Genomic DNA, 22,461 nt, shown 5'->3' on the forward strand with positions numbered 1-22,461 from the left:
TATTCCCTAGCAAAGTTAATCAATAAACAACTGTTTCTTTGGCAAGGTCTTTCCTCTGGTAATGCTTTTTCTATCTTTACTAGTCTGAGTCGACAAACGTACTGTGTCCATGCATTGCTGTGAGCTGCTGCATTCACTTGCTCTGTGTATGCTTTCAGATCTTAGTGTTACCTGCACTGCGCCACACAGCTGCTCACGTTACGTTTTCCTGTGAAAGGGGATTTTGCTGGTGCATTGGCTTCTTTGCTGCCTGCCTCTCACAGCTGCTTTTTTCCTTTCTTTTTTTATTTTTTCCACCTTCATCCATTTTTTTTTTCCCCTCTCTCCTACAACTTTTTGTTTTCTCCTTTCTTTGAAGGTTGTCAGACGTTACCGAGTCGCCCACGAGGTATATCTCATTGCTGTCAGCATCAGCTTCGATCTGATAGCTTTGTCAGCCTTGCTTTCTCCTGTTTGATTTAGCCTGCATGCGTCCCCAACACCTCTAATCTTTTAATTTACCTCACCTTCAAGTAATTTTTTTAATGACTGTTGCAGAGAATAACTTGAACTCAAAAACTAACCTCCTTCCCCCAAAATGTACTGAATCTACTTATAGAATATTGTTGACTTATTCTTCACCCACACTAATGAGTTGTCCCCAGATTTTTGCCACCCCTTCCCTCCCGGTATGAGACCCTGAGATAATGACTGGCTCTGCATGGGCGGCCCCCTGCGCAGAGCCAGCGTGTCCCCAGCCCAACGGACGGCTTCGGCACCAGCACCGCTTAGACACAACCTTTCCTTTATTGTATTTTCCACCTTAATGGCTTCTCTACTGTAGTATTTCACATCTTGTGAAGTTGGAAATCACAATCCACTTAAACACAAAACGCCTATCGACAGTCGAACTGCAGATTTCCTAGTACACTTCCAGAGATTTTAATTTAGGAATGCTCTTATGTAACCTCTCTGATTTCTCCTTTTAAGTATGTTTTGTTTCCCCCACCCCAGCTGGTTCCACAATCAGCACTGCCCTCTTGTGGAAATGGCTCCCATCCTCTCCCAGACCATCGTGGAGGTGGTGATTGGGATTAGCCTTAATGGCTGCAAAGGAAAACCCTTGCAATGTGGATGGCGTTAATTTAAGTGCGAGAGGAATTGTCAGCTCAGTCATTTGGAGCGCTCTGCCCTTTGACCATGCCAAGTTGTTCTCTCCAGCAGAAATTCCCTCCCCAGGATATTTTTTCCACCCAGCTTCCTACCACCCTTGCATTGTATGAGTTTTTTACCCATCATGCATCCTGTACACTACAGGTCCAGCAACATGGGCGATGGCAACCTCCAAACCAGACATCATGATCATCCTGTTGAGCAAGCTGATGGAGGAGGGAGACATGTTTTATAAGGTGAGAAGAGCGTTTCTGGAAATATTGAACAGACGCAGCTTGCAGCATAACGTTGTATGAGTTTTTAGCTGAGCAATGCTGCTGCCTTAACCCGTGGCAAGTCAAAGCTACTGCTCGCAGCGTTCTTTGTGCTGCAGAACTGTTTGGGTTTTGCTAGTGGGGTTGGGGCGGGGGGATCGATTGCCCAAATCCCTAACGAAGCTGAAGCAAAGCCAAGTCTCTTTGCGTCCTGGATTTGAGCCAGGGCTTCATTTCCTCTTTGAAAACACCAGAACCTGAGTGTTTTACAGCGATTCAGGGTGCTGATGTCATTGCGTCAGATCTGGCAACGTTGCCGTTACCTAGCAGGCTCACTGCTGTGGAACAAGGCAACAAGATACTATATCCCAGAAAAAACCATGGAAGAAACTTTTCGCAATGAAAACAGATTGTCAGGACACAGATGGCTTCGTCGTGTCCTTTAGCCCATGGGTGACGTTCCACCATTACAGTTAGAGAGTCTTTTTTGCTCTGTTTATTTTAAGCCGGTCTTTAAAACCTGGAGATTTGCACACACACACGAAATGTGGAAGTACAACAATGATTCACTGTTAGGCTCTAAGGGCGAAGCAGGAAATATGCAAAGCTGGCGTTGTAACTGGAGTTATCTGCCAGAGATACACGATACAGCTGAGAAACCTGAGTCTACAAAGTTTTAAAGCTTACTATGCGTAGCTGCAAAATCTATGTCTGGGTCATCATGAATTGCATGTGTCCTAGATCCCATTTTGCCTCTTTCCTCCACCCTAGCTGCCATGGCTGCCCCCCTCCAGGGCACAGCTCATCCCAATCCAGAAATAGGTGCTCAAAATAGCAAAGATGAGTCAGCCTTTGAAGGTGACCGTTGCGTTCCAATAACTATAAAAGGAGCCCAGTTGACAGGCTTAGATGTAGACACCTAATTTTTAGACATCTAAAGTCCAGAGAGATGAATCTCAACCCGTTTGGCCAACTTTAGAGCCACATTGGTGCCACAACATTTATCTTTGCTATTGCAGAGGTGTCTCTGAGCCCCAGGAACTCCACCCAAAGTCCCACACTTCGTATTCTTTACCCTCCCTGCTGCTTATTAACCTTTGGGTGTAGGGTGTTCTCCAGAGATGGGTTACTGATCACCCAGCTCGAAAGACCATCCATCCAGAAACCAGATGGAGTTGTATCAAGTTACCATAACACGATTTCTGCTGTGTTTCCCACTGTAGCATGACAGCTCTGTACGAAGTGGGAGAACTCAACTTGCACAAGGCATCTGCATTTCCAAATCAGATGTTCCCTTGATCAAATGTTCTGGCTTTCCTTTCTAGAAAACAGCTAAACAGTGAAGTCATGTTACCTTCACCACCCAAAACGTTCATGGTGCTCGTGAGTGATTTCTCTGCGGTGAAGTAAACTCAAGCCAAGGATGTGTTTTGACATGTTTTCCTCTTATTAGAAAGGTAAAGTGAAAGAGGCTGCCCAGCGCTACCAGTACGCTCTGAAAAAATTCCCCAGGGAAGGGTTTGGTGAAGACCTGAAAACCTTCCGTGAGCTGAAGGTGTCGCTTCTTCTCAACCTCTCCCGATGTCGAAGGAAAATGAACGTAAGTCTCCCCACTCTTCATGGCCTTAAGCGCAAGCTGCCACCTTTCGGCCTGTGCACAGAGACATGTCCATCCTGTAACGGGCTTTGACCTCTGAGATTTCTCCTCTGGGTAACCCGGTTGCCCTTCACAGAGCACTGACATTTTAGAATTCAAAAGAAGTCATGATTTAATATGCATTTCTGATGATTAAAAATTCATTGCTATGTTTATAGCTTTTTGAATTTTTTATTACTCCCTTTTGATGATGATGTGAATTGGGGGTGGAGGCATTTTCCAGATTTCTAGGGCAGCGGTGAGGGAGGAGCCAGGAGATGTGCTCCTCTGAATACTAATTAATTTAAAATGAAGGAGCATATGCTTAGGGGGCTAGCACTTCCCCAGGGCAGTGACTCATCCAGAAACACCCCCACATACTCCCTGTCCTCCCAGAACTGCCAGATCGCTGTCACTCTCCCCGCTCCAATCTAGCAGCATCTAGCGACCAGCTCCTGCAGAATGTCTGTTCTTCCAGCAGGCAAGTGCCACCTCCCCCTTGCTCTGTGTGCAGAGGCTTTCACCTCTCAACTTAAAGTCTCCGTAGGCTTGAAAAGTGAAATCTCCACCGAGGCCGTGAGCCAGCGAAGATTACACTGGAGGGGAAGGAGGTTTTGTGACACCTCCATTTCTTTAAGCTGTGAGGGAGAAAGATGAAAAGCAATGGAAGTAAAATCTTAACGCTAGTGAACAAACAACACAGTCTGTAGAAAAAAGTGTGAACCTTCTCTTTAAACAACTTGCAGTTAAGCCTGCGCTGTAAGGACAAGATTTTTGGTTTATTGTTAACGGGGGAATCCCAGGTTTTGTGACAGAAAATTTCAGGCGGTTGTAATTGCTCCTGGAGTCTTTGCACCTGTAGATGAGACCATAAAGGTATCTCTACCTCTTGACTACATTCCCAGTTTAGTCTGTTAGGCAATATCTCTTCAGTAACTGATACTGATGGTACAAACAACAGTATGAGCTTCCTCGGGCAGGGCATGCTGCAAGAGTTTGCTTGGTGAGTTTTTGAGCACGTCAGGAGTGCTCTTCAGTCCTTTCTCCCAGAACTGCTCAGGGTCAAAGTCCAAGTCAGCAATCCAAAGCGATGTTTGGCTGTGAAATGGAAGTCCCTCCACTGGGAAGAGTCTCCTTCACAAGTGCTGAGCTTCAGCTGAGCTTAGTGGTGCATGAAGCATTCAGGACAAGGCAAGGGAGGATGGCTGGCAGGGTCTGAACCCATTGCTGATGGTCTGATCTCGTGGCACTGCCACTGGAAAGCACCCAGAGCAGTCTCCATGCCATGCTGTCACCCTCTCCCTCCCCACTCCCAGACTAGTCTCCCAGGTGAGGTGTAGGGGAGAGGCAAGGAACAGCGAAACGGGTGGCACTGGTAGGAGACCTTTCCCAGGCAAGTCCCGTTTGTAGCTACTGAGATATTGTCCCTTCCTTCATGTGCAGTTTTATTCGGCCCCTTCGAAGTATGTCAGTGTGTTGCAGAGTGGGAAGCAGAAGGCATGGGAAGGGGGGGGAAAATCCTTCATGAGATGACATTCCAGCCTCTGTGAGACCAGCTGTTTCCTCAAGGTTGTAGGTTGTTGGAGAGGGATTGCATGCACTTGTCGGGGACACAATCAATGACAACGGAGCCAGTGGCACGCTGGCCTCTGGGTGCTGACAGCATCCAGTGTTACGAGGGGGCTTTGAGCCTTCGGATGTGCCATCGTAGCTCTCTGGCTTTAAATGATGTTGAATCCATGTGAAATATTCCAGTACCATCAAGTTTTCCATGGTACATGCAAAAGAAATGTCCATATTACGTTTGTTTTCTTCCCAAACTGTATATATTTTTTTTTCTATATCTATTCAATTACTTACCTGCACACCTATTGTGATGACAGGATTTTGGAATGGCGGAGGAATTTGCTACTAAAGCACTGGAGCTGAAACCGAAATCTTATGAAGCTTACTATGCAAGAGCAAGGGCCAAACGCAGCAGCAGGTGAGGAGCGAGAGAGAGAAAAGCGCGAGGGGCTGGTCTCTACAAGCCTGGCCACACCGATGCAGGCGTCCGCCGTGCAAACCCTACCGGTGTCCCCATGGGAAGCAATGGCAAAGGAATGTTCATTAATGATATTACAAACTTCCCAAACTCCAGGGTAACACCCTCCCTCATTTGGTAACTCCTGGAGACAGCTGAACACAAACGTTTTGAGAGGTTCATTCCAGTTGAACTTATTACACTGGAAACCTTTACACCACAGTTGGGTATTCTTTTTAAAAGTCCACTTTAGTTCAACCGCAACTTGGACTCGAAACAAAATATGACTCATGGAAGCCCTGTGGCCTGTGTTATGCAAGAGGGCAGACTCACTCATCGCGGTGATCTCCTCTGGCCTTAAAATTCATGAATCTCTCTGTCCTACAGCACTTTTTGGAAGGCAGGAGCTGCTGACTAGCTGTGCGGTGACTGCAGGCAAGCGCCAGCCGGTGAGCTTTCAGCCATAGCTTGTGCTCAGAGCACTGCAACCAGCTTCTAGAGAGCTACAGCACTGGGATCTCTCTGCATCTCAGATGGAGCCCAGAGGATTTCCTTGTTAACCTCTCTGAAGGCTAAAAGATGCGAGATTAGATTCACTTCAAAACCGATCAATGCCATTCCTAAATGAGCAGGAGGGCTTGCTTTTGAGTCACACGCTCCAGGGCTGGGTGCGCTGTCATCTCGGTTTTAAACAGCAGCCAAAATGCCTTGCATGGCAGTGTAGAGAATCACCAGTAGCCGGAGGTGTGTTGAGTCCTCTTGTGCAAACATCGTACTCAGCAGACGCCGCCACCATTTGACCTTCCATGCTGGAGGCGATGTGTGGAACCGGGCTCCTGGCCCAGCTGACGCTGTGCTGCCTGGTCCACCGGCTCTTGATGTGGGAGGTGAAGCCGTGGCCGCCTGTTCCGTAGACAAGTCCTGCTAGCTGAGCCACACTGACCTAATGCCTTCCCTTTAATGGTTTTTCTCTCCATTGTTTCCGAAATACTTGCAAGGAAGCGTAAGAACCAGGTCCCTTTCCAGACGATAGCAGCCTCCCCACAGACAAGCAGCATTTTCTCCCCAGGCCTCTCTAGCAGAAACTGTCACCACTTTGGCTTTTCTTCTCCATTTCCCAGTTTGTGCCCAGCAGCACCCCTGAGGTCAGTGTGGGCTGGGGAACAGGAGGCTTTTCCTCCCTCCACCTGCTTTTGAATGGCTTATGCAAAAGCTCAGGCTGGTGGTGGGAGGTGCCGGGGAGTTCTCCTCCGTGATCATCCCCCAAGATGACAGTCATGTTCAAACAGATCGTTTTGCTCAAAAGTGAACAGTGTCCCTGTAAATGACAACCCCCTTCCCCAAACCCCCACCTCCCTTTTACTCCTCGCAGCCTGGCCTTTCCCTTGCAGAGGCTTCCCAGGGGGCTCACGGGCTCCCTAACGTTGCTCTGTTCATTCTGAAGAAGTTAGCCAAAGCCATTGCAAAATCGGAGCGACAAGCCTTGCCTAAAGCGCCCACCCATGGGAGTCCCTGAGCTCTGGAGCCAGCCCTGACGCTGTGTGGTCTTGGCATCAGGCAGAAGTTAAATTTTCACTGGCATAAGCAGTCGCAACTCCATCAAAGCTGCACTTGTTTACAGCAGTGGTGAGCTTGGCTCTTGGTTATTGATGCTTTGGTTTCCCCTTTGCTAACGCAGGGGCAAAGCTCGTGGTGGTGCCTTTACCGCACACTGCAGAGGACGGGCGTTTTTGCTGCTCTGGGTTTTGCCACCTCAGGACTGGGTTCCCCTCTTCTCCACAATGGCTGGCAATGTTCTCCTTCAGTTTGGGTAAAATAAATCCGAGGGAGGCACATAAGGCAGAGTTTGAGAGAGACAGCGAGCGGTAGCAATCACAGACATCTCCCTCAGTAACACGGACAAGCCATTTAACCCTGAGGAGCCTCTGCGAACGGCTCCATTCAAATCCAGAGTAATTTCAGTTCTTGTTTCTGTCCCTTTGTCAAGCAGGCAATTTTCAGCAGCCCTGGAGGACCTGAACGAGGCCATCAAGCTGTGTCCCAACAACCGTGAGATCCAGCGGCTGCTGATGCGGGTGGAGGAGGAGTGCAGGCAGGTGCAGCAGCAGCAGCAGCAGCAGCAGCAGCAGCAGCAGCAGCCACCGCTCCCTGTGGAGCCTGAACCTGAAGCCCAGCATGAAGAGCTGTATTCTGTGCAAGATATCTTTGAGGAGGAATACCTTGAGCAGGATGTAGAAAATGTTTCCATTGGCTTGCAGACAGAGTCCAGGCCAAACCAAGGGCTGCCCATCATCCAGAGCCCACCCCCGTCCCCAGCTCACAGGGACTCAGCCTATATTTCTGGCTCACCTCTTGGCTCTCATCAGGTCTTTGATTTCAGGTCCAGTAGCTCCGTGGGTTCACCGACCAGGCAGGGCTACCAGTCCACATCTCCTGCTCTGTCTCCGACGCACCAAAACTCACATTACAGACCCAGTCCTCCGCACACGTCCCCTGCTCACCAGGGCTCCTCTTACCGCTTCAGCCCACCTCCTGTCGGAAGTCAGGGGAAGGAATATCAAAGCCCACCACCTTCTCCTCTTCGTAGAGGTCCTCAGTATCGTGCCAGCCCCCCAGCAGAAAGCATGAGTGTTTATAGGTCACAGTCGGGTTCCCCCGTTCGTTATCAGCAGGAGCCTAGCGGAGTCAGCCAGCTCCCCGGTAGACCAAAGTCTCCGTTATCCAAGATGACGCAGAGGTCTTTCCAGATGCCCCAGCTCCCCGTGGCCGTGCCGCAGCAGGGGCTCAGGCTGCAGCCAGCCAAGGCACAGATCGTGAGGAGCAACCAGCCCAGCTCAGCCGTCCATTCGAGTACTGTAATCCCAACTGGTGCTTACAGCCAGGTTGCCCACTCGATGGCCAGCAAGTACCAGTCGGCGTCAGGGGAAATGGGGGTTAGCCAGAGCAGGCTGGTCTACCAGGGCTCCATCGGTGGAATTGTAGGTGACAGCAGACCAATGCAGCACGTTCAGGCAAGCCTCAGCGCGGGAGCGATCTGTCAGCATGGAGGGCTGGCTAAAGAAGACCTTCCGCAGAGACCGTCCTCGGCATACAGGGGAGGTATGAGATACAGCCAGACGCCTCAGATCGGGCGAAGCCAGTCCGCTTCCTACTATCCGGTGTGTCACTCGAAGCTCGACCTGGAACGTTCTTCCCTCCCCGCCAGCCAGCTGGGCTCTCCAGATGTGTCTCATCTCATAAGAAGGCCCATCACAGTTAATCCCAGCGAAATAAAGCCTCACCCGCCGACTCCAAGGCCCCTGCTCCACTCTCAGAGCGTTGGCCTCCGTTTCTCTCCTTCCAGCAATAGCATCTCTTCCACCTCCAACCTGACTCCCAATTTCCGCCCTTCTGCTTCGATTCAGCAAATGGAGATCCCTCTCAAGCCAGCTTACGACAGATCGTGCGATGAACTCTCTCCGGTCTCTCCCACGCAGGGGGGTTACCCCAGCGAGCCAGCCCGTTCCCGGACCACGCCGTTCATGGGAATCATAGATAAAACCGCTCGGACTCAGCAGTACCCCCACCTCCATCAGCAGAACCGGACCTGGGCTGTGTCGTCAGTGGACACTGTCATTAGTCCTACATCTCCTGGCAACCTCCCCCAGCCAGAATCATTTAGCCCGCCTTCTTCAATCAGCAACATTGCCTTTTATAACAAAACCAACAATGCACAGAATGGCCATTTGCTAGAGGAAGACTATTACAGCCCCCATGGGATGCTGGCCAATGGGTCCCGGGGAGACCTCCTGGAGAGAGTCACCCAAGCCTCCTCGTATCCCGACGTCAAGGTGGCAAGGACACTGCCTGTGGCCCAGGCCTACCAGGACAACCTGTACAGGCAGCTCTCCAGGGACTCCAGGCAAGGGCAGACATCCCCAATCAAACCAAAGAGACCATTTGTGGAGTCTAATGTGTAAAAGACGCTTGTTGGAGTAAGACCCTCGTGTTTTCAGCACACACTTCCAAGCTTGATTTCCATGCATATTATTATTATTTTTATTTCTCTTTGGTAGCTACATGACCAAGTTTCTCCGGTACTTAGTGTGGTGGTCAGACAGCCATGCACGTGCTCCAGCCCTTTCGTTCCCCAGCTGACCGTGAAGCCAACATCAGCCGAGCCAGTATCGTTTGCCCAATTCCAGCTAAGTTCCTAACGAGGCTATCTTAGTACATGGTGCAGGGTGGTCCAGAAATATCCCCTACGCAGCGGGAGGTAACCAGCTCTTTTTCAAGAGTCAATCGCGTTCGATTTACATTGGTTTCTTTTGTCTCGCTGAGCTCTTACTCAGTTCTGATGGGAATTCCTAGCAGGAGCAGAGCAGGGATCACAGGAGCCTTTCCCAAGGCTGCATCCACAGGTCCCCGAGCCGGCCAGGCCGTTTGGCTCTTCGCCCCCAAAGAGCAAATCACTTGCAGCGAGCAAGGGTACGACGTGTTTTAACACCCAGCAGCTATGCACAATGACCATCCCGCTTCATCTGGTTTATAGCGTTTTAATCCGAGTTGGATTCCTTCGTTATTTAATCATGCCATCGGCCAGAAGGGGTGGGGATCGCACGGTGCTTGGCTGCTCTGCAAGCTGCCTGCGGGGGTCCCGACACTGATTTGCTCTGGGGCGTTTTGCAAGCCTTGAGAGATTCAAGTTGGCCCTCTGTATGTGTTTAAATCAGCCAAGGGAATTGGCCGGAAGCCTTTTGCGCGTGAACTGGGGTTACGACTTCTTCACACCATTAGCGGACGACCGCACCTCGCACGCAGCACCGTGCTTTCACCAGGGCAGTTTAACGTTGGGGCTTTCATTTGGTGGGGTTTTTCACTTGCAAGGAAAAAAAAAATCTGACTTAGAAAATGGTATTCAAGGCGGAAAATTGCAATTTTTGATTTTGGTTTGGTTTTAATTTTTTTCATGATGAGGATGCGTAATGTGGCACGACGGTTCCCGAGACGGGAGGGCTCCTTCGGCAAGCGCAGCCCTGCAGCATCCCTCCCCTCCGGCCCGCTCCCGCCCGGGCAGCCGGCGCCCTGGCCGGGGCTGCGCTCCTCTAAGGTCTGTTCCCAAGATGTTGGAAAGCGATGGCCGTGTTCCGTACCTGCAAATGGCAGAGACCGTGTTGTGCTCTTTACGGACCTGTAGTTAAAAGAGAGATATTTATAATTTATTTATGCGAGCTATTTCAGGGCTTTTTTGGTTTGGGTTGTTTTTCTTTTTTTAAATCAAATGCAAGTCACATCAAGACAGTGTGAAATGCAGGGGACGGGTCCAAAACCCATTTTTATAGGGTTTTCAATGATTTTTCATTTATCCTCTGAATATTTTTTTTGGGGGGGTGGAGGGACTTTCTTTACAGTTTCATTTGTTACTGGTGGGTTTGTAATCTGCCTTTTCGGTGTGATCGGGGGGGAGAGCGATGACCCTGTAGCTTGTTTTAAAGCAGAATAGTGCCTGTTGCCCATGCTGAACCTCACTCATATCAACTCTCGAGAGCGATTTCAGTGCTGAGCAGGAGGAGCGATACCTTTCGGTGTTTCCAAAGGGCTATGCGAATAGATAGCAAGACTTCTTGAACCAAATCATGGGGTCCGACCTCCGCTGGTGTAAATGAGCATATCCCCAGCGCGACATCAGTGCAGCTACATCCATTTTCACCAGCTAAGGACTTGGCCCGAAACTCTTTAGCAAACCCTGGCTTTGATGGGGCTTTTTTTTCTCCTGTGCGTGGATCAGCGCATCTCGTTGCTATTTCGTTGCCTAATTTGCTCGGAGCAAACTGGGACGTGCACACCTTGGGACGATGGAGGCTTGTGTCTCATAGACACGTTGAGAGCGTTTGGCGGGGGATTCCTCCATGGGGTTTGGAGATCCTTGTGCTCTTTTGGGCTATTCGGTATTTGTCCAAGCCAGGATTTGGACTGAGGTTGGTGTTTTCTTTCTCGAGGTGCAACCTAGTGCTGACTCTTTGCTTTATTACAGGGCTCAGTAAAGCGGGGGGTAGCCTGGGAGACCCCCTCAGTAGGGCAGGCTCCCCGCGGCCGCGGGGACACTCAGCTCCATGCACTATTTCTCTCCTTGCAAAGGGGGTGTGATGATTTTTTTTCTTCCTCTCTTTTTTTGAAGCAGCGTGTTCTGCTTTGTAAGGAGTAACCAATTTCTTCTCCGCATACAGCGCACCTGTATCTAGGACATGCGTATCTGTGGGTCTGGAGTAGCACCAGTCGCTTTGCTCAACGCCTCCCATCCTCCAGCTTTCTGATCGAGTGAGTGGCTTCCTGCCTTTAGTTGCTTCTTTGAAAGGAAAAAAAAGTAACCAAATTCAGCCCCGTCCCTATTTTATACGGCCGAGCGAGAGGCGCTGCGGCCGCGAGCCGGTTCTCTCCGCTGAGCTGCAAACGGGACGGTCCAAGAGCAGCAATGTGAGAGCTGCCCGTGCTTCGCTTTGCTATTCACTGCCCCGTGCTCCCAGCACTGTCCTCCCGAAACCTCCCCTCACAGCACTTCTGTGTATAACTTTTGGGTTTATGAAGATGTTTTAAGGGAAAAACAGCTCACACTTTTAACACAAACGCCAAGCTGAAAGGAGGCTTAACTACTGCGGCGTGCAGGTTTTTTCACGATACCACGTGTTACGTTTTTCACAGGATTCTTGCACTAATGGTTTTCCATCTGTTCTCTCTGTAAATGGGTGCACTTTACTGTTTGAATTTGTTACTATGATAAATACTGGATATTTAAGCGTGAGTAGTGTCTTCATTAGAAAATAGCAAAACAGCTCTTGTCTCTTAGTGTATTTTTAAAAAAAAAAGAAAAAAGAAAAGAAACGAAGCAATGAATCATAACATTTATAGCACAAGAACTGACTCTTGTATATAAGCATCAACAGATTGAGTAATTTTTAAATACAAAATTATTTGCAGTGGTTTTAAAGTGCTTCCCCAGCAATTCTCTTAGGGACAGCTGAGACAGGATGGCTGCCGTAGTCCCCGGGTGGGTAAGGAGCACACCTCTCCCTGGAAAAGCTGTTCTTTACACAGTCCCCCGATTCGCATTTGGCATGGACGAAAAGCAGAGGTTGTTTTGTATCGTGCTGTCGTGCGCGGTCCTGTGGTGAAGCGCGCTGCCGTACGCGCGGCTCGGTGGGGCACGAGGCTCGGGTCTCCCCTGACGTCCCTTCACCCCGCCACCTTAGCTCTAGATCTGACAAGCCCGGGCCGCGTTGCGGGAGCGTGCACAGAGGTGCAGGCACGGAGTTGTGTTGTTCATCCCTGCTACGTACTTCATGACTCCTTGAGTAATCAAGATGTGGGGCGCTGCTGCCAGCCGGCGCCTCCACCCCCTCCCCGGCTGCAGCGGCACTGCTGGTGAGCCCCCGTCTTGCGAGCAGGTAGGATTCTTAGGTGCACCGAGTAAACCTGGTTCTTGATGACATTGAAACCTCCGGGTTTGGTTCTTGGGGCGCGTTGGGTAGGCGATGCTGAAGCCGACGCCTGTGCTTAGCCATCCTTCCCACCAGGTGTCTCTCGTCGTCTGCCCGCAGCCGCTCCGAGGGCTGGGTGTGCTGCCACACCGCTGAAATCTCCCGGCTTCAGGTGTGGGCGTCTGCCCCGGCCCTCGGTGGGGATTCACCGGCTCTTGCATTGTCTCCCAGGCTGGGAGGATGCTCTGGTCCCAGGGGAGGGGACGCCCGCCTGGTGGGGGGGGCTTTGCAGGGGTCCCCACCAGCCAGGCTGGGAATGGCCTTGGAGGGCTTTGGAAATAGCCTTTAGCGGGCACCCGACGTGCTTAGGAAAGGGAGGGCTTTACAGAGAGATCCCGTGGGATCCCTCTCCAAAGGCGAAGGCGCCGCGCAGCCTGAGCAGCCTTCTCTGTGTCGCCGCCTGGGAGGGTGCAGGCTCCCGACAAACCAAGGCGTGTGTTTACCCATCTGTCTGTCTGTCTGCTGCCCGGCACCGGTGCCCGCAGGTGGGTCCATCCGAGCACAGAACTTTGGGGTTTTTTTTCCTCTAACCTGGCTGTAAAGAAAACTGCTTGGCTAGTGTGAACATTGGTGTGTGCGTATGACAAATGCCTAAGCCATACTTGGATTAGGTCCGGAACCAGGGTGGCTGCTAAATTTGGAGCGATTCAGTCCCCTCGTACAAAGGTTGCTGTATATTCAGGGTTACCCAGAAGAAGTCTAGTTAAAACCGAAGTGCCAGCTCCGCCTTATCTAGAGAAAAGCAAGCCGGCGTGCCTGCTCGTCCTCCGCCTTCCTTGCAAAGGGGGGTCCGCGGTGAGCTGTCGCGAGCTCTTTGGTGGTTGTACTTTGCTTTAGTCTTGGGAATTCAAGATAACTCTTCTACCAGGATTAACGGTGTTTAACCAAGGGCTTAAGGGAAGAGCTGTTGTACCCGCTGGGACCTCTGCGGATAAATGCCTTCACCCCGTGCTGGTCGCTCTACGCGAAGTCTGGTGGGGTGCGTGTTGCACACAAAGCACAATGGTTGAAAGTTAATCTGCGTTTTTTTCAGATTTGTGTGAATAATTGCTGGATTTTCATTCAATCAAACTCTTTTTTCTAATATAAACCACTAAGGGCTCAATTCTTTAGCAAGATGCGTTCGTGTCCAACTCCTGACTATACAGCTGGATCTCACCGCAACTGTTACAGACCTACCCGAGAGAAAACACAGCTAGCGTGACCGTCACCGGGAAAGCCAACGGACACCAAACCCATCCGCCGTATCCTTTCCTCTGCTCATTTTCTAGCTGTCACGGTACTGGGGAGTCAGCAGCCGGGTCCCGTCCGACGGGATCGCATCGTAGAGTCGCGAAAACGCAGGGCTGCTTTGCCAAAAGACTTTGTCCCTTCTGGGTGACGCTGTCCGGGGACGGCGGTGGGGCGGCGGGTCGTCTCCTCCGGCGGTCGGGGCTGTGCTGGGTGGGCGGGAGAACCTCGCGCCCAGGGAATTGGGTCACGTCACCGTGGGGCTGCCTCGCTGGGCGCTGATAAGCCAGACACAGAGCAGCACTGTGTGCTACGTAAAGTCCATTCTGTTGCTACACCAATAACCCAGAGACTCGTGTGGACTCTGCCAGTACTGCCGGTGTCATCCCTGTCCAGCCTTTTCTTTCCCATAGTGTTGCATTCAGCGTTTCGTCTCCCTTCTGTCTTCACATCCGAGAGGATCCGAGGTCGGTACAAGCACGTGCAGTACACACACCTCGTGCTTTGTACAATTCCCTGGTTGCCATCCTTCGAGACACTTGCTGGGAAGATCTTTAAGACACTTAAATTTTCCTTTAGCTTTTCTATAATTCTGATGTAAAGGACTTTCTCTCTGTACAGTATATTATTCACTGCATGTTCTGTTCTCTCTACTGATATATTGAACACCACACAGTTGTGATATTGTGCAGTGGGAAGAGCTACCCCTGCCGACAGCGGAGGCCTTCGCCTCTCATGTATAAGGAAAGAAGAAAACATATTTTTTCCTTTGCTGTATTTGCTTGAGCAGAGTTTTCTTGTCTGTACATGTGAGCTGTGAGATAGATGTGAAAAGTTCAAAAGAATGCATTCCCCCCCCAATGTATACAGATTGTAATCTGTACAATGAAAACTGTATGTATGAAAAAATGTACTTATTTATAAATGGTTAACACTTGGAAACAGCGTCTGGCCTGGTGTTTTTCCCACGCTGCGGTGGGCGAAGGAACGTGCTGTGGCTTCTTGGTGCGGAAATAACCCGGGGGTGTCAGGATGGTGCACGGGTCGGCTCTGGCTGTTGCTGCCCGGGGATGGGGAAGGGACGAAGGCAGCGCTGCTGCTGCCGTTAGCAAAGGGGTGAAATAGGGGAGGGAACTGCATCAGAGTGTTTTCTGGATTAAATTGTGGAAAGCACAGCTCGGCACAGTGGACACTGGAGCCCTGCCGCTCCCAAGAACCACGGTGTCTGCTGGCTTCATCCCTGCCCGAACCCAGGGCTCGGTTTCACAGCTGAACAGCCCTCAGGGCTGCGAGCATCCCTGCCTCCAGCCACTGGGCCAGGCTGGATGCGCAGTGCTGGCAGGACACAGCGCATCGGGGCTGTGGTGAGCAAAAACCCCCGGGCTGGGCTTGTGCCTGCACTGGGGCTGGGCTTTGCCAGCACTGGGATCGGGAGCTTCAGGTTTCCAGCACCTTCACCCGTACAGCTGCCTCTGCTGAAACCCAGAAGGGAGAGGGGGTGCTCTCAGGAGAGGAGATGAGGCCCTGGATGTGTCCCCGGGGGGTCCCGCACGCAGCCACCACTGGGCTCTGCAGCGCCGGGGCCCGGCCGGGACAATCCATCCCACACAACCACCCCGCCCTCCCCAGCCCCTCGGGCAGCTCCTCTCCCGGCTGCCCACGGCGTGTGAGAGCTCAAGGGTACCCCAAAACCATGAGCTGGAAGAGAGGGCTAGCTGCAAACATTTATTAGGTCGGGAGCAGACAGCACATCACACAAGAGGGGAAAACATTTCAGACGTGAAGACGCAACAGGCACAGACGCCGGGTCGCTCCGAGCCCCCGGCAGCCCTTCGAGGGGAGCAGCCACCACGCACGGCCGTGCTGGAGGGCGATGAGCTGCCAGCAAGTGGGAAACTCGGGTGACAGCAAACATCCCCTTTGCCCATCAGCACCAAAAATGGGCTTTGGGCATCGGCTGCTCGCAATGGGGAAACACGGGCTCCCGCTCCCCGGTCCCCAGAGCAGGGCAGAGCCTGGGGACCCCCATCCTTCACATCCCAGTGCTGCCACCGGTCCCTGCCCCTGCCTGTGGCACCGCTGTCCCGGCGGGGCTGGGGCAGGCTCGGGGGGTCACCGGGCGATGCATGGGGCAGAGCTGAGGAGGAGTAAGGCCAAGCAAGGCTGAAGCCAATGGGCAGCGTTACACCAACAAGCATGTTCTTGCCCAGCTGTCCTCGTCACCCTGAGCTGGGCAGAGCCCCAGGACACCAGGGATGGGGTACACAGGGACACCCCGCAGACAACACGAGGTGCCCATGCTGGGGACCAGGGCGCTGGGGCTGTTACTGGCTGCTGCCACCAGGGCTCTCATGCTCCGTCAGGGTCTTGAAGTCCATGGAGAGGGCCAGCTCCTCGGCTAGCGGCGGGCGCTTCCAGTCATCCCGTGTCAGCACGTAGCCCACCACCAGCCCAAAGGCCACCAGCAGCACCCCCAGGGTGTTGGCCAGGACGCCCTCGGGCGCAAAGCGGCTGTAGGAGTCCCTGTGGGCGGCGGAGGGGGATGCTCAAGCCTCAGGGTGGGGGTGGCCTGTCCCTACTCTGGCTGGGACCCCCACACTCCTCAGCCTTATCCTCCAGGCACACACCCCTGGAAAGGTTCCTTTCCCTCAGATCAGGGCAAGAGGTGCCTGCCTGGGTGCTGCTTACTTTAGGGAGGGACACTCTTGGCGACAGCAGAGAAAACAGGGCACAATCCTATAGCAGGGCTGCAGGGAGCCCAGCGGCTCCCCTGCCAGATGTGCTCCCCAGGCCAGAGGCAGGCAGCTCCTGGGGTGCCCCGTAGCCGTGTTCCCCACCGTGCTGGGGCTGGGGGGACCCCGATGTGCAGCTGGGGCCATGGGCAATCGCTGCGAGGGGAGAGGCCTCGGGGACATGAGTGTCCCGGGGTGTTCTGAAAACATCTGGCTGCAGAGAGGCGATGGTGGATATTTTAGCCCCATCCCCAAAGAAAGCTGTCGCAGGATCCAGCCCTTGTTAAACATCATCTGGGAAGTGACTCAGCAGCAGCAGAACTAAAAGCCTCCCGGGGGAGATTTAATAGCCATGGAGCCATAGCCTGAGCCGGGGCCAGACTCTGACCCACAGAGCTGGAAGAGCCCTTTGCTGGGGGGGTCAGTGGGTCCTGGGGGCTACCACCCCCCCAGCTCAGTCACCCACCTGATGTTGAAGAGGAGCATCTCGGTGATACCCAGCAAGCAGGCAGCGATGGAGAGGGCAAAGAGGGCGATGCCAAAGAAGATGTGCTGGGGTTTGTACCGGCTGCGCAGCGAGAAGGAGGTACTGGGGAGGAGGAAGAAACCGCAGCCCAGGAGCCACTGCAAGGGCACAGTGATGTTATGGGGTGCTGCAGGGTGTCTCCTCCCCACCCCAGGGGGCCTGGGGGCTCCCCAGCCCTCACCTGCAGGAGGTAGAGCACGAAGGCAGCCATCCCGCACCAGCTGTGCAGGCTGTACATGTTGGGGATGCTTTTGGTTCGATGGGACTCGAAGACGGCGATTATGCCTGCGGAGAGGAGCCCGTTACCACCGGGGCCAGCCCCAGCCCCACCCACCCCTCCCGGCCCCAGCACCCACCAACGAGGGCGATGACCAACGCCAGGCCATGGAGCAGCGCGTGCAGCGCCTTGGTAGAGCGCTTGGCTTCATGCCTGAAGACCCGGTAGACCAGGAGAGCTGCTGGAGAGAGGCCAGATGAGCATCCACGGGGTCCCCCACCTCCCCAGCACCCCGCATCTTCCAGGGGTGCTGCACAGAATTAGGGTGGGGGGGATCCTGCAGCATCTTCCTGGTCTCATTTGTCACCATTTTGTCCCCTTCGCTCCCTGCCCGGCTGCAGCTCCGGGAGCTCTGAAGGCTGCAGCCGGGACAGGGCACTTGTCCCACGGCCCCGCTCACCGTCACCTTGGAGGAAAACCATGCCCAGCACCATGCAGAGCGGGTGGACGTTGAACTGGAGAGGGCTGTCCCAGGCCACGCCGCCCCGGTAGCGGCCCAGCCAGGCACCCGTGGTGGCCAGCAGCGTCAGGCCCAGCAGCTGCGACACGGCCACGTACGCCGAGAGCCCGGCGGGGCTGGCAGGTGGCGGAGGCCCGTCCATGCTGGCCTGCGGGGACAGAGAGGAGGGGGAAGCGAAGCCACAGGTGGCCCCGCATGGCAGTGGGGGTCCCGGCTGGCCCCAGCGTGGGGTCCCGCTGCGGGCGGCATCCAGCGCCGCCGCTCCGCCCTCACCTGCCACGGAGCTGGATGCTTCCTGGTGCTGCCGGGGCCGCTGCGTCACCCACACCCGGAGGTGGCTCCACGGCACGCCAGGCCCTGCGCTCCTGTCGCTTGCCCTCCTGCTTCCACCTGCCCACTTCTGCCCACATTCCCCCTGCCTGCCCCAGCCCTCCTACCCCAGCCCTCCAACCACGCCATCCCTCCGTCCCCACTCCTCTATCCCCATCCCTGTCCCTCCATCCCCACCCTTCCCACTCCATCCCTGTCCCTTCATCCCCATCCTGTGTCCCACCCTTGCCCCCTCCCCACCTCATGCACCCCCAGAGCCCCACAGCAACCCCCCCCACCCCCTGCTACAAGAAGGCAGCGCAGGGACAAGCAAGGTTGCTCGGGACCCCCGCCCCCCGCCCCATGACAAAAGCGACGGCCCTTGGGGGCGCAGGGCTGGGCAAAACCCCGTGCTGGGGTGGGGCATGGCCACACCATGTCACCCAGCCGTGCTGCAGCCACACCGGAGAGCTGCCCCACAGCCCCCACAACCCACCTGTGCCCGCGTGCTGCTTCGTACTGGGTTATCCCCCGATGCTTCCCGCTGGCCACAGGCACGGCCACTTCTCCTGCTTCTCCGTCAGCCAGGGCCAGCGAGTCCCAGCCCCAGGGGCCAACGTCCCACCTCTGTCCCAGCCCTGCTGCGGCTGCCTCTGGGGAGGAGCACCGGGCCAGCTGCCGCAGACAGACCCACCGTATTGTCAGGACTGGGGGGGGGCATGGCGAGGGGGGTGGGCAATGCATTAAGACCACGCACACACTTTATTCCCAGCCACCTTTATTGGATCAGCTGGATAAGTGGGTTAAGGGAATTGGTTTATCCCATTAGGCTGCACTGCAAAGGCCGCCTGCCCGCACCCGGCCTCACTGCCCGGGGCCATGGGGCGCTCTGCCGGGACTGTTACCGGGACCAGGCCGGGGCGGGGGGGCAGCGAGAGGCACCGGCTCCTCCCTGCATCACAACAGCCCCCCCAAAACCCTCACCACTGCCGTGGGCTGCTGGCTCCAGGGGGCCCATGGAGCCCAACTGCGCATCCATGTGGCCCCATCCCGCCCCCGCGTCATCCCGCCAGATGTGAACAGCTGGCACTCGCAGGAGGGGCCAACCTGGTCCCCAGCCGCGCTGGGGATGGAGGGACAGGGAACGACACCGTCACCCCACCACCCCCGGGAGCGGGGCACGGGGTGGTGCCTCTTGGAAACGGGCTCTGCAAGTTGCCCATTAGCCCTAAAACCATCCCCTCAGCTGCTCCCACCCACTGCCGAGCGGTGGGAGAGCCAGAGACAGCCAGGCCCCTTCGCAAAGCCCCCCTGCGGTGGGGACAACCGCCCCCCACACGTCTCTGCCCCCCTTCACACGCAGTAGCCCCCATGTGCAGCCCCATGCCCCCCCTCCCAGGGCAAAGACTGTGCTCCCCACCTTTGGGGGGGGCTGGTCTCCAGTTAAACCCTCCCCACGTGGCCTGGGGGAGGGGGGGGGGGGGGGGGGGGGGGGGGGGGTGGTGTGTGCACCTTGCAGCCCCTCGCAGCCCCTCACCACGGCATCTGGCTGGGACACCCCAGAATCTCGGGGGGGGGACGACTCAGGGGCTGTCCCTGCTCTCAGTGGGGGCACAGGCTCATGGAGGGGAGGGGGCTCACTCCAGCTCAGAGCTGGGGCAGCCTGAGTGACGTTATGGGGGCGGGTTGGAGGCAGTCCACCCCCATGCAGCCCCCCCCCCCCCCCCCCCCCCCCCCCCCCCCCCCCCCCCCGTGTCCCCCCAGCCCTACCTGTGGGTGCCGGGTGGAGCCGCCTGTGCCAGGCCCAGCGGTGACAGTGTCTGAGCGAGGGACAGGGCCACCGCGTTGGCAAGGCAACGGAGCGATGGCAAAGCGAGGCGGGGGGGGGCTGCACCCCCCAGCATCGCTGCGGAGGGCAGCTGCCATTCCATGCTGGGGAGCGGGAAAGGGGGCTGCAAACCTGGGGAGGGGTAACATCACCACGGAGCAGGGGGTCTGTGTGTTGTGGGGACGGTCCCCAAGGTTCTGGCAGCATCTGTGCCCCCCCTACCCAGCTGTACCAGGCCCTGCCCGCACCCTGTGACACCCCAGTCCCAAAGCAGGCCAAGGACCCCCCCCCAACCTCGCTGGGTGAGCCCCCGGGCCCTGTCCCGTGTACGGGGCACACTGGCTCTGTCACTGCTTAATTTGTATTTATTTGGGCAACTCTAACGAGGGCCTTGCGTGGCTCTGGCTTAATTGGCTCCCCGCTCATCGCCTGCACCCCGTCCCAACATCGGGGTGATGTCCTGGGAGCCAGCACCCCCGCAGGGCCCTTGGCCACGCTTGTGGGTCAGGGGATGGCAGTGGGGTGCCATGTCCCCGGGGACACCCCCCCACCTCCCCCAGAGCCCCCTCAGGCACCACCGGCCGCATCCTGCGCCCCCCCATGGGCTGGCCCCGAGCGATAAGAGGCGGGAGAGGGGAGGTGAGATGGGGGTAGAAGGGGGGGAGATGGGGGTCCCCCCCTCACCCCGGTTCCTCCCGGCCCGGCTACGGGCAGCGTCCCCCGAGGGAGGCAGCAGACCGTGTGTCCGTGTGTCTGGTGGGGGGGTGTCACACGGTGCCACTAGGTGTCACCAGGAGCCCGCGGTGCGCAGCGCCCCGGGTGCAGGACCGGCCGGCCGGGAGGATCTGGGGCACCCTGGATCACCCGTGGGATCCAGAGCCACCTGCCTCGGGACTGGATCCCCAAAGGGACCCGGAGCACCCCCCGACCCGCGGGACTCAGCGCACCCTCACACCTGGAGCAGTTGGTGGGGTCTGGGGCACCCTCGGCCCTGGAGCACCCATGGGAGCCGGAGCAGCCTGGGACCTGGAGTGGCTGGTGGGGGCCAGTGCTCCCCTGGTGCAGACCAGGTGTAACCTGGGCGCAGGGTTGTTCCCCCAGCCCTTCCCCTTGGGGCTGCCCTCACCTGCTCAGACCCTCCTGAGCAAAGGCACCCCAAAGACCCTTCTGAGGTTCCCCCCCCAACATCCCCATCACCTTCTCCCCCACATCAGGGACTTGTGCCATGGAGCCCAAGCTCCGGCAGCTGAACGACCCCTTCCACTACCACAGCGTGATTCAGCAGAGCTGAATTCCCAGCGCAGCCCTGGGGCCTGATGGAGACCTGTCACACCAAAAGCAAAGTCCGGGCTGTGCTGCAGCCCGGGGCAGAGTCCCGGGGCCCCCGCCCTGGTCCCTCACCCACGGGGAACAACGCTGCTGCAGTGGGGGGACGCCTACGGCACTGTCATAGGAGCCGCTGGCACCTCCCGCATGTGGTCGGGCTTTATCACCGAGGTGCTTGTTGGGAAATGGTTTACCATAATCAGCTAAGCCATAAAAGCCACCATAAACTGCAAACCTTGAGCCAAGTGGGCTGTGCCCCAGATGGAAAGTGCTGGCCAGCTGCTTGGGCAGAGGGAGGGAGGATTTGCCCCACCATGGTCCAGCTGAGACCCTTGGAAAAGCCACAAAGGGGATGAGATTTGGGGGTTCATCTTTTAGGATACTTGCCAAGACAAAATCTTTGCTCTCTGGTGAGAAAAGCACCTTCGTAACGCACTACAAAACAGCTTTATAAATGTTTGTAACCACACCCAGCTGGACTATCTCAACTTTCAGCAGCCAAAAAGGCATAGCAGCCCTCAACCCTACCTGGTTAAAGGGGCACGGTTTCTTGTCCCTTCCACACAGCAGGGACAAACCGAAGGGTAGCACATTGCCGAGGGGTCCCTGCACCCGCTGCCACATGCAAGGGGACCCAGTGGCAGCCAATCTGGGGACAAACGAGCACCTCCAATGCTGAGCAGCACCCTCCTCTTACTGGGGAACAGCAAGCCCTTTGTAACCAGCTCTTTAATTAAAGACGTTGCCGGGAGCATAGAAGCTTTATTAAATCTGCTTGAGCTTTCCCTGAGCTGACAATAATGAAATCATCCCTGCACTGCCGGGATGGAGACACACCATTTGGGTAGCAGAGCCGGCGCTGGCGGTCCTGGCATGGACCCGCGGGCCTCGGGGATGTTCGAGGCTGCTCAGGGATGCTTAGGGCTGCCACAGCTTCCTGCAGATCAGTGAGTCGAAGTAGTTCAGCGGATGCTGCTCCAGCTCCCTGGCTATCGGCCAAGCCTGGCACCTGCTCCGGGTTTGTCCCAGGCTACTGAGCACCTGCGGATCAATGGGAGCATCATCAACTGGTAATTCATGGTAAAACCAGCAGTTTCTGCCCTTCCCCGCCTGCTCACCCCTGCCCTGATGCAGGCAGCTTCCCCGCCCTCCACCAGAGATTATCAAATTACCATTTTGCTGATCTAACCTCTT

General features: G+C 55.5%; 2 protein-coding genes across 18 annotated transcripts in view; one reads left to right on the top strand and one right to left on the bottom strand.

Annotated features, from left to right (window-relative positions):
• TANC2 (tetratricopeptide repeat, ankyrin repeat and coiled-coil containing 2) overlaps window positions 1-14,750 on the top strand; it is a 254,383-nt gene extending 239,633 nt beyond the window's left edge. For 7 of the 12 annotated variants that reach the window (XM_075117247.1, XM_075117254.1, XM_075117253.1 and 4 more), the window contains 5 exons: window positions 359-388; window positions 1,297-1,388; window positions 2,860-3,006; window positions 4,926-5,026; window positions 7,053-14,750. In XM_075117247.1, coding sequence (XP_074973348.1) covers window positions 359-388; window positions 1,297-1,388; window positions 2,860-3,006; window positions 4,926-5,026; window positions 7,053-9,024 — 2,342 coding nt within the window. In that variant the 3' untranslated portion in view covers window positions 9,025-14,750. The remainder of the gene's footprint in view (window positions 1-358; window positions 389-1,296; window positions 1,389-2,859; window positions 3,007-4,925; window positions 5,027-7,052) is intronic. The other 5 variants (XM_075117248.1, XM_075117257.1, XM_075117250.1 and 2 more) reach the window with 3 other exon arrangements.
• Window positions 14,751-15,509: 759 nt separating this feature from the next.
• CYB561 (cytochrome b561) lies at window positions 15,510-18,766 on the bottom strand. 6 transcript variants are annotated; one of them, XM_075116591.1, is made up of 6 exons: window positions 18,610-18,766; window positions 17,745-17,952; window positions 17,424-17,522; window positions 17,249-17,352; window positions 17,008-17,165; window positions 15,510-16,332 (listed from the first exon to the last, which is right to left on the bottom strand). In XM_075116591.1, the coding sequence occupies exons 2-6, from the start codon at window positions 17,944-17,946 to the stop codon at window positions 16,134-16,136; spliced, it is 762 nt and encodes a 253-aa protein (XP_074972692.1). In that variant the 5' UTR covers window positions 17,947-17,952; window positions 18,610-18,766; the 3' UTR covers window positions 15,510-16,133. The 6 variants fall into 6 exon arrangements, with proteins under 6 accessions (XP_074972692.1, XP_074972695.1, XP_074972693.1 ...); XM_075116594.1 differs by lacking the exon at window positions 18,610-18,766 and adding an exon at window positions 18,078-18,192 and having other exon boundaries at window positions 17,751-17,952; XM_075116592.1 differs by lacking the exon at window positions 18,610-18,766 and adding an exon at window positions 18,078-18,192.
• Between the last annotated feature and the right edge of the window lie 3,695 nt (window positions 18,767-22,461).

The sequence above is a fragment of the Phalacrocorax aristotelis genome, chromosome 23, assembly GCF_949628215.1.
Source record: "Phalacrocorax aristotelis chromosome 23, bGulAri2.1, whole genome shotgun sequence".
NCBI classification, from domain to species: Eukaryota; Metazoa; Chordata; class Aves; order Suliformes; family Phalacrocoracidae; genus Phalacrocorax; species Phalacrocorax aristotelis.

Excerpts from the sequence above, each read along its gene's own strand:
- CYB561 (XM_075116591.1), bottom strand. The coding sequence starts at position 17,946 with ATGGACGGGCCTCCGCCACCTGCCAGCCCCGCCGGGCTCTCGGCGTAC. Across the intron at positions 17,523-17,744 it reads GGTTTTCCTCCAAGGTGACG|CTCTCCTGGTCTACCGGGTC; the intron begins GTGAGCGGGGCC and ends TCTCTCCAGCAG. Across the intron at positions 16,333-17,007 it reads ATGCTCCTCTTCAACATCAG|GGACTCCTACAGCCGCTTTG; the intron begins GTGGGTGACTGA and ends CGCCGCCCACAG.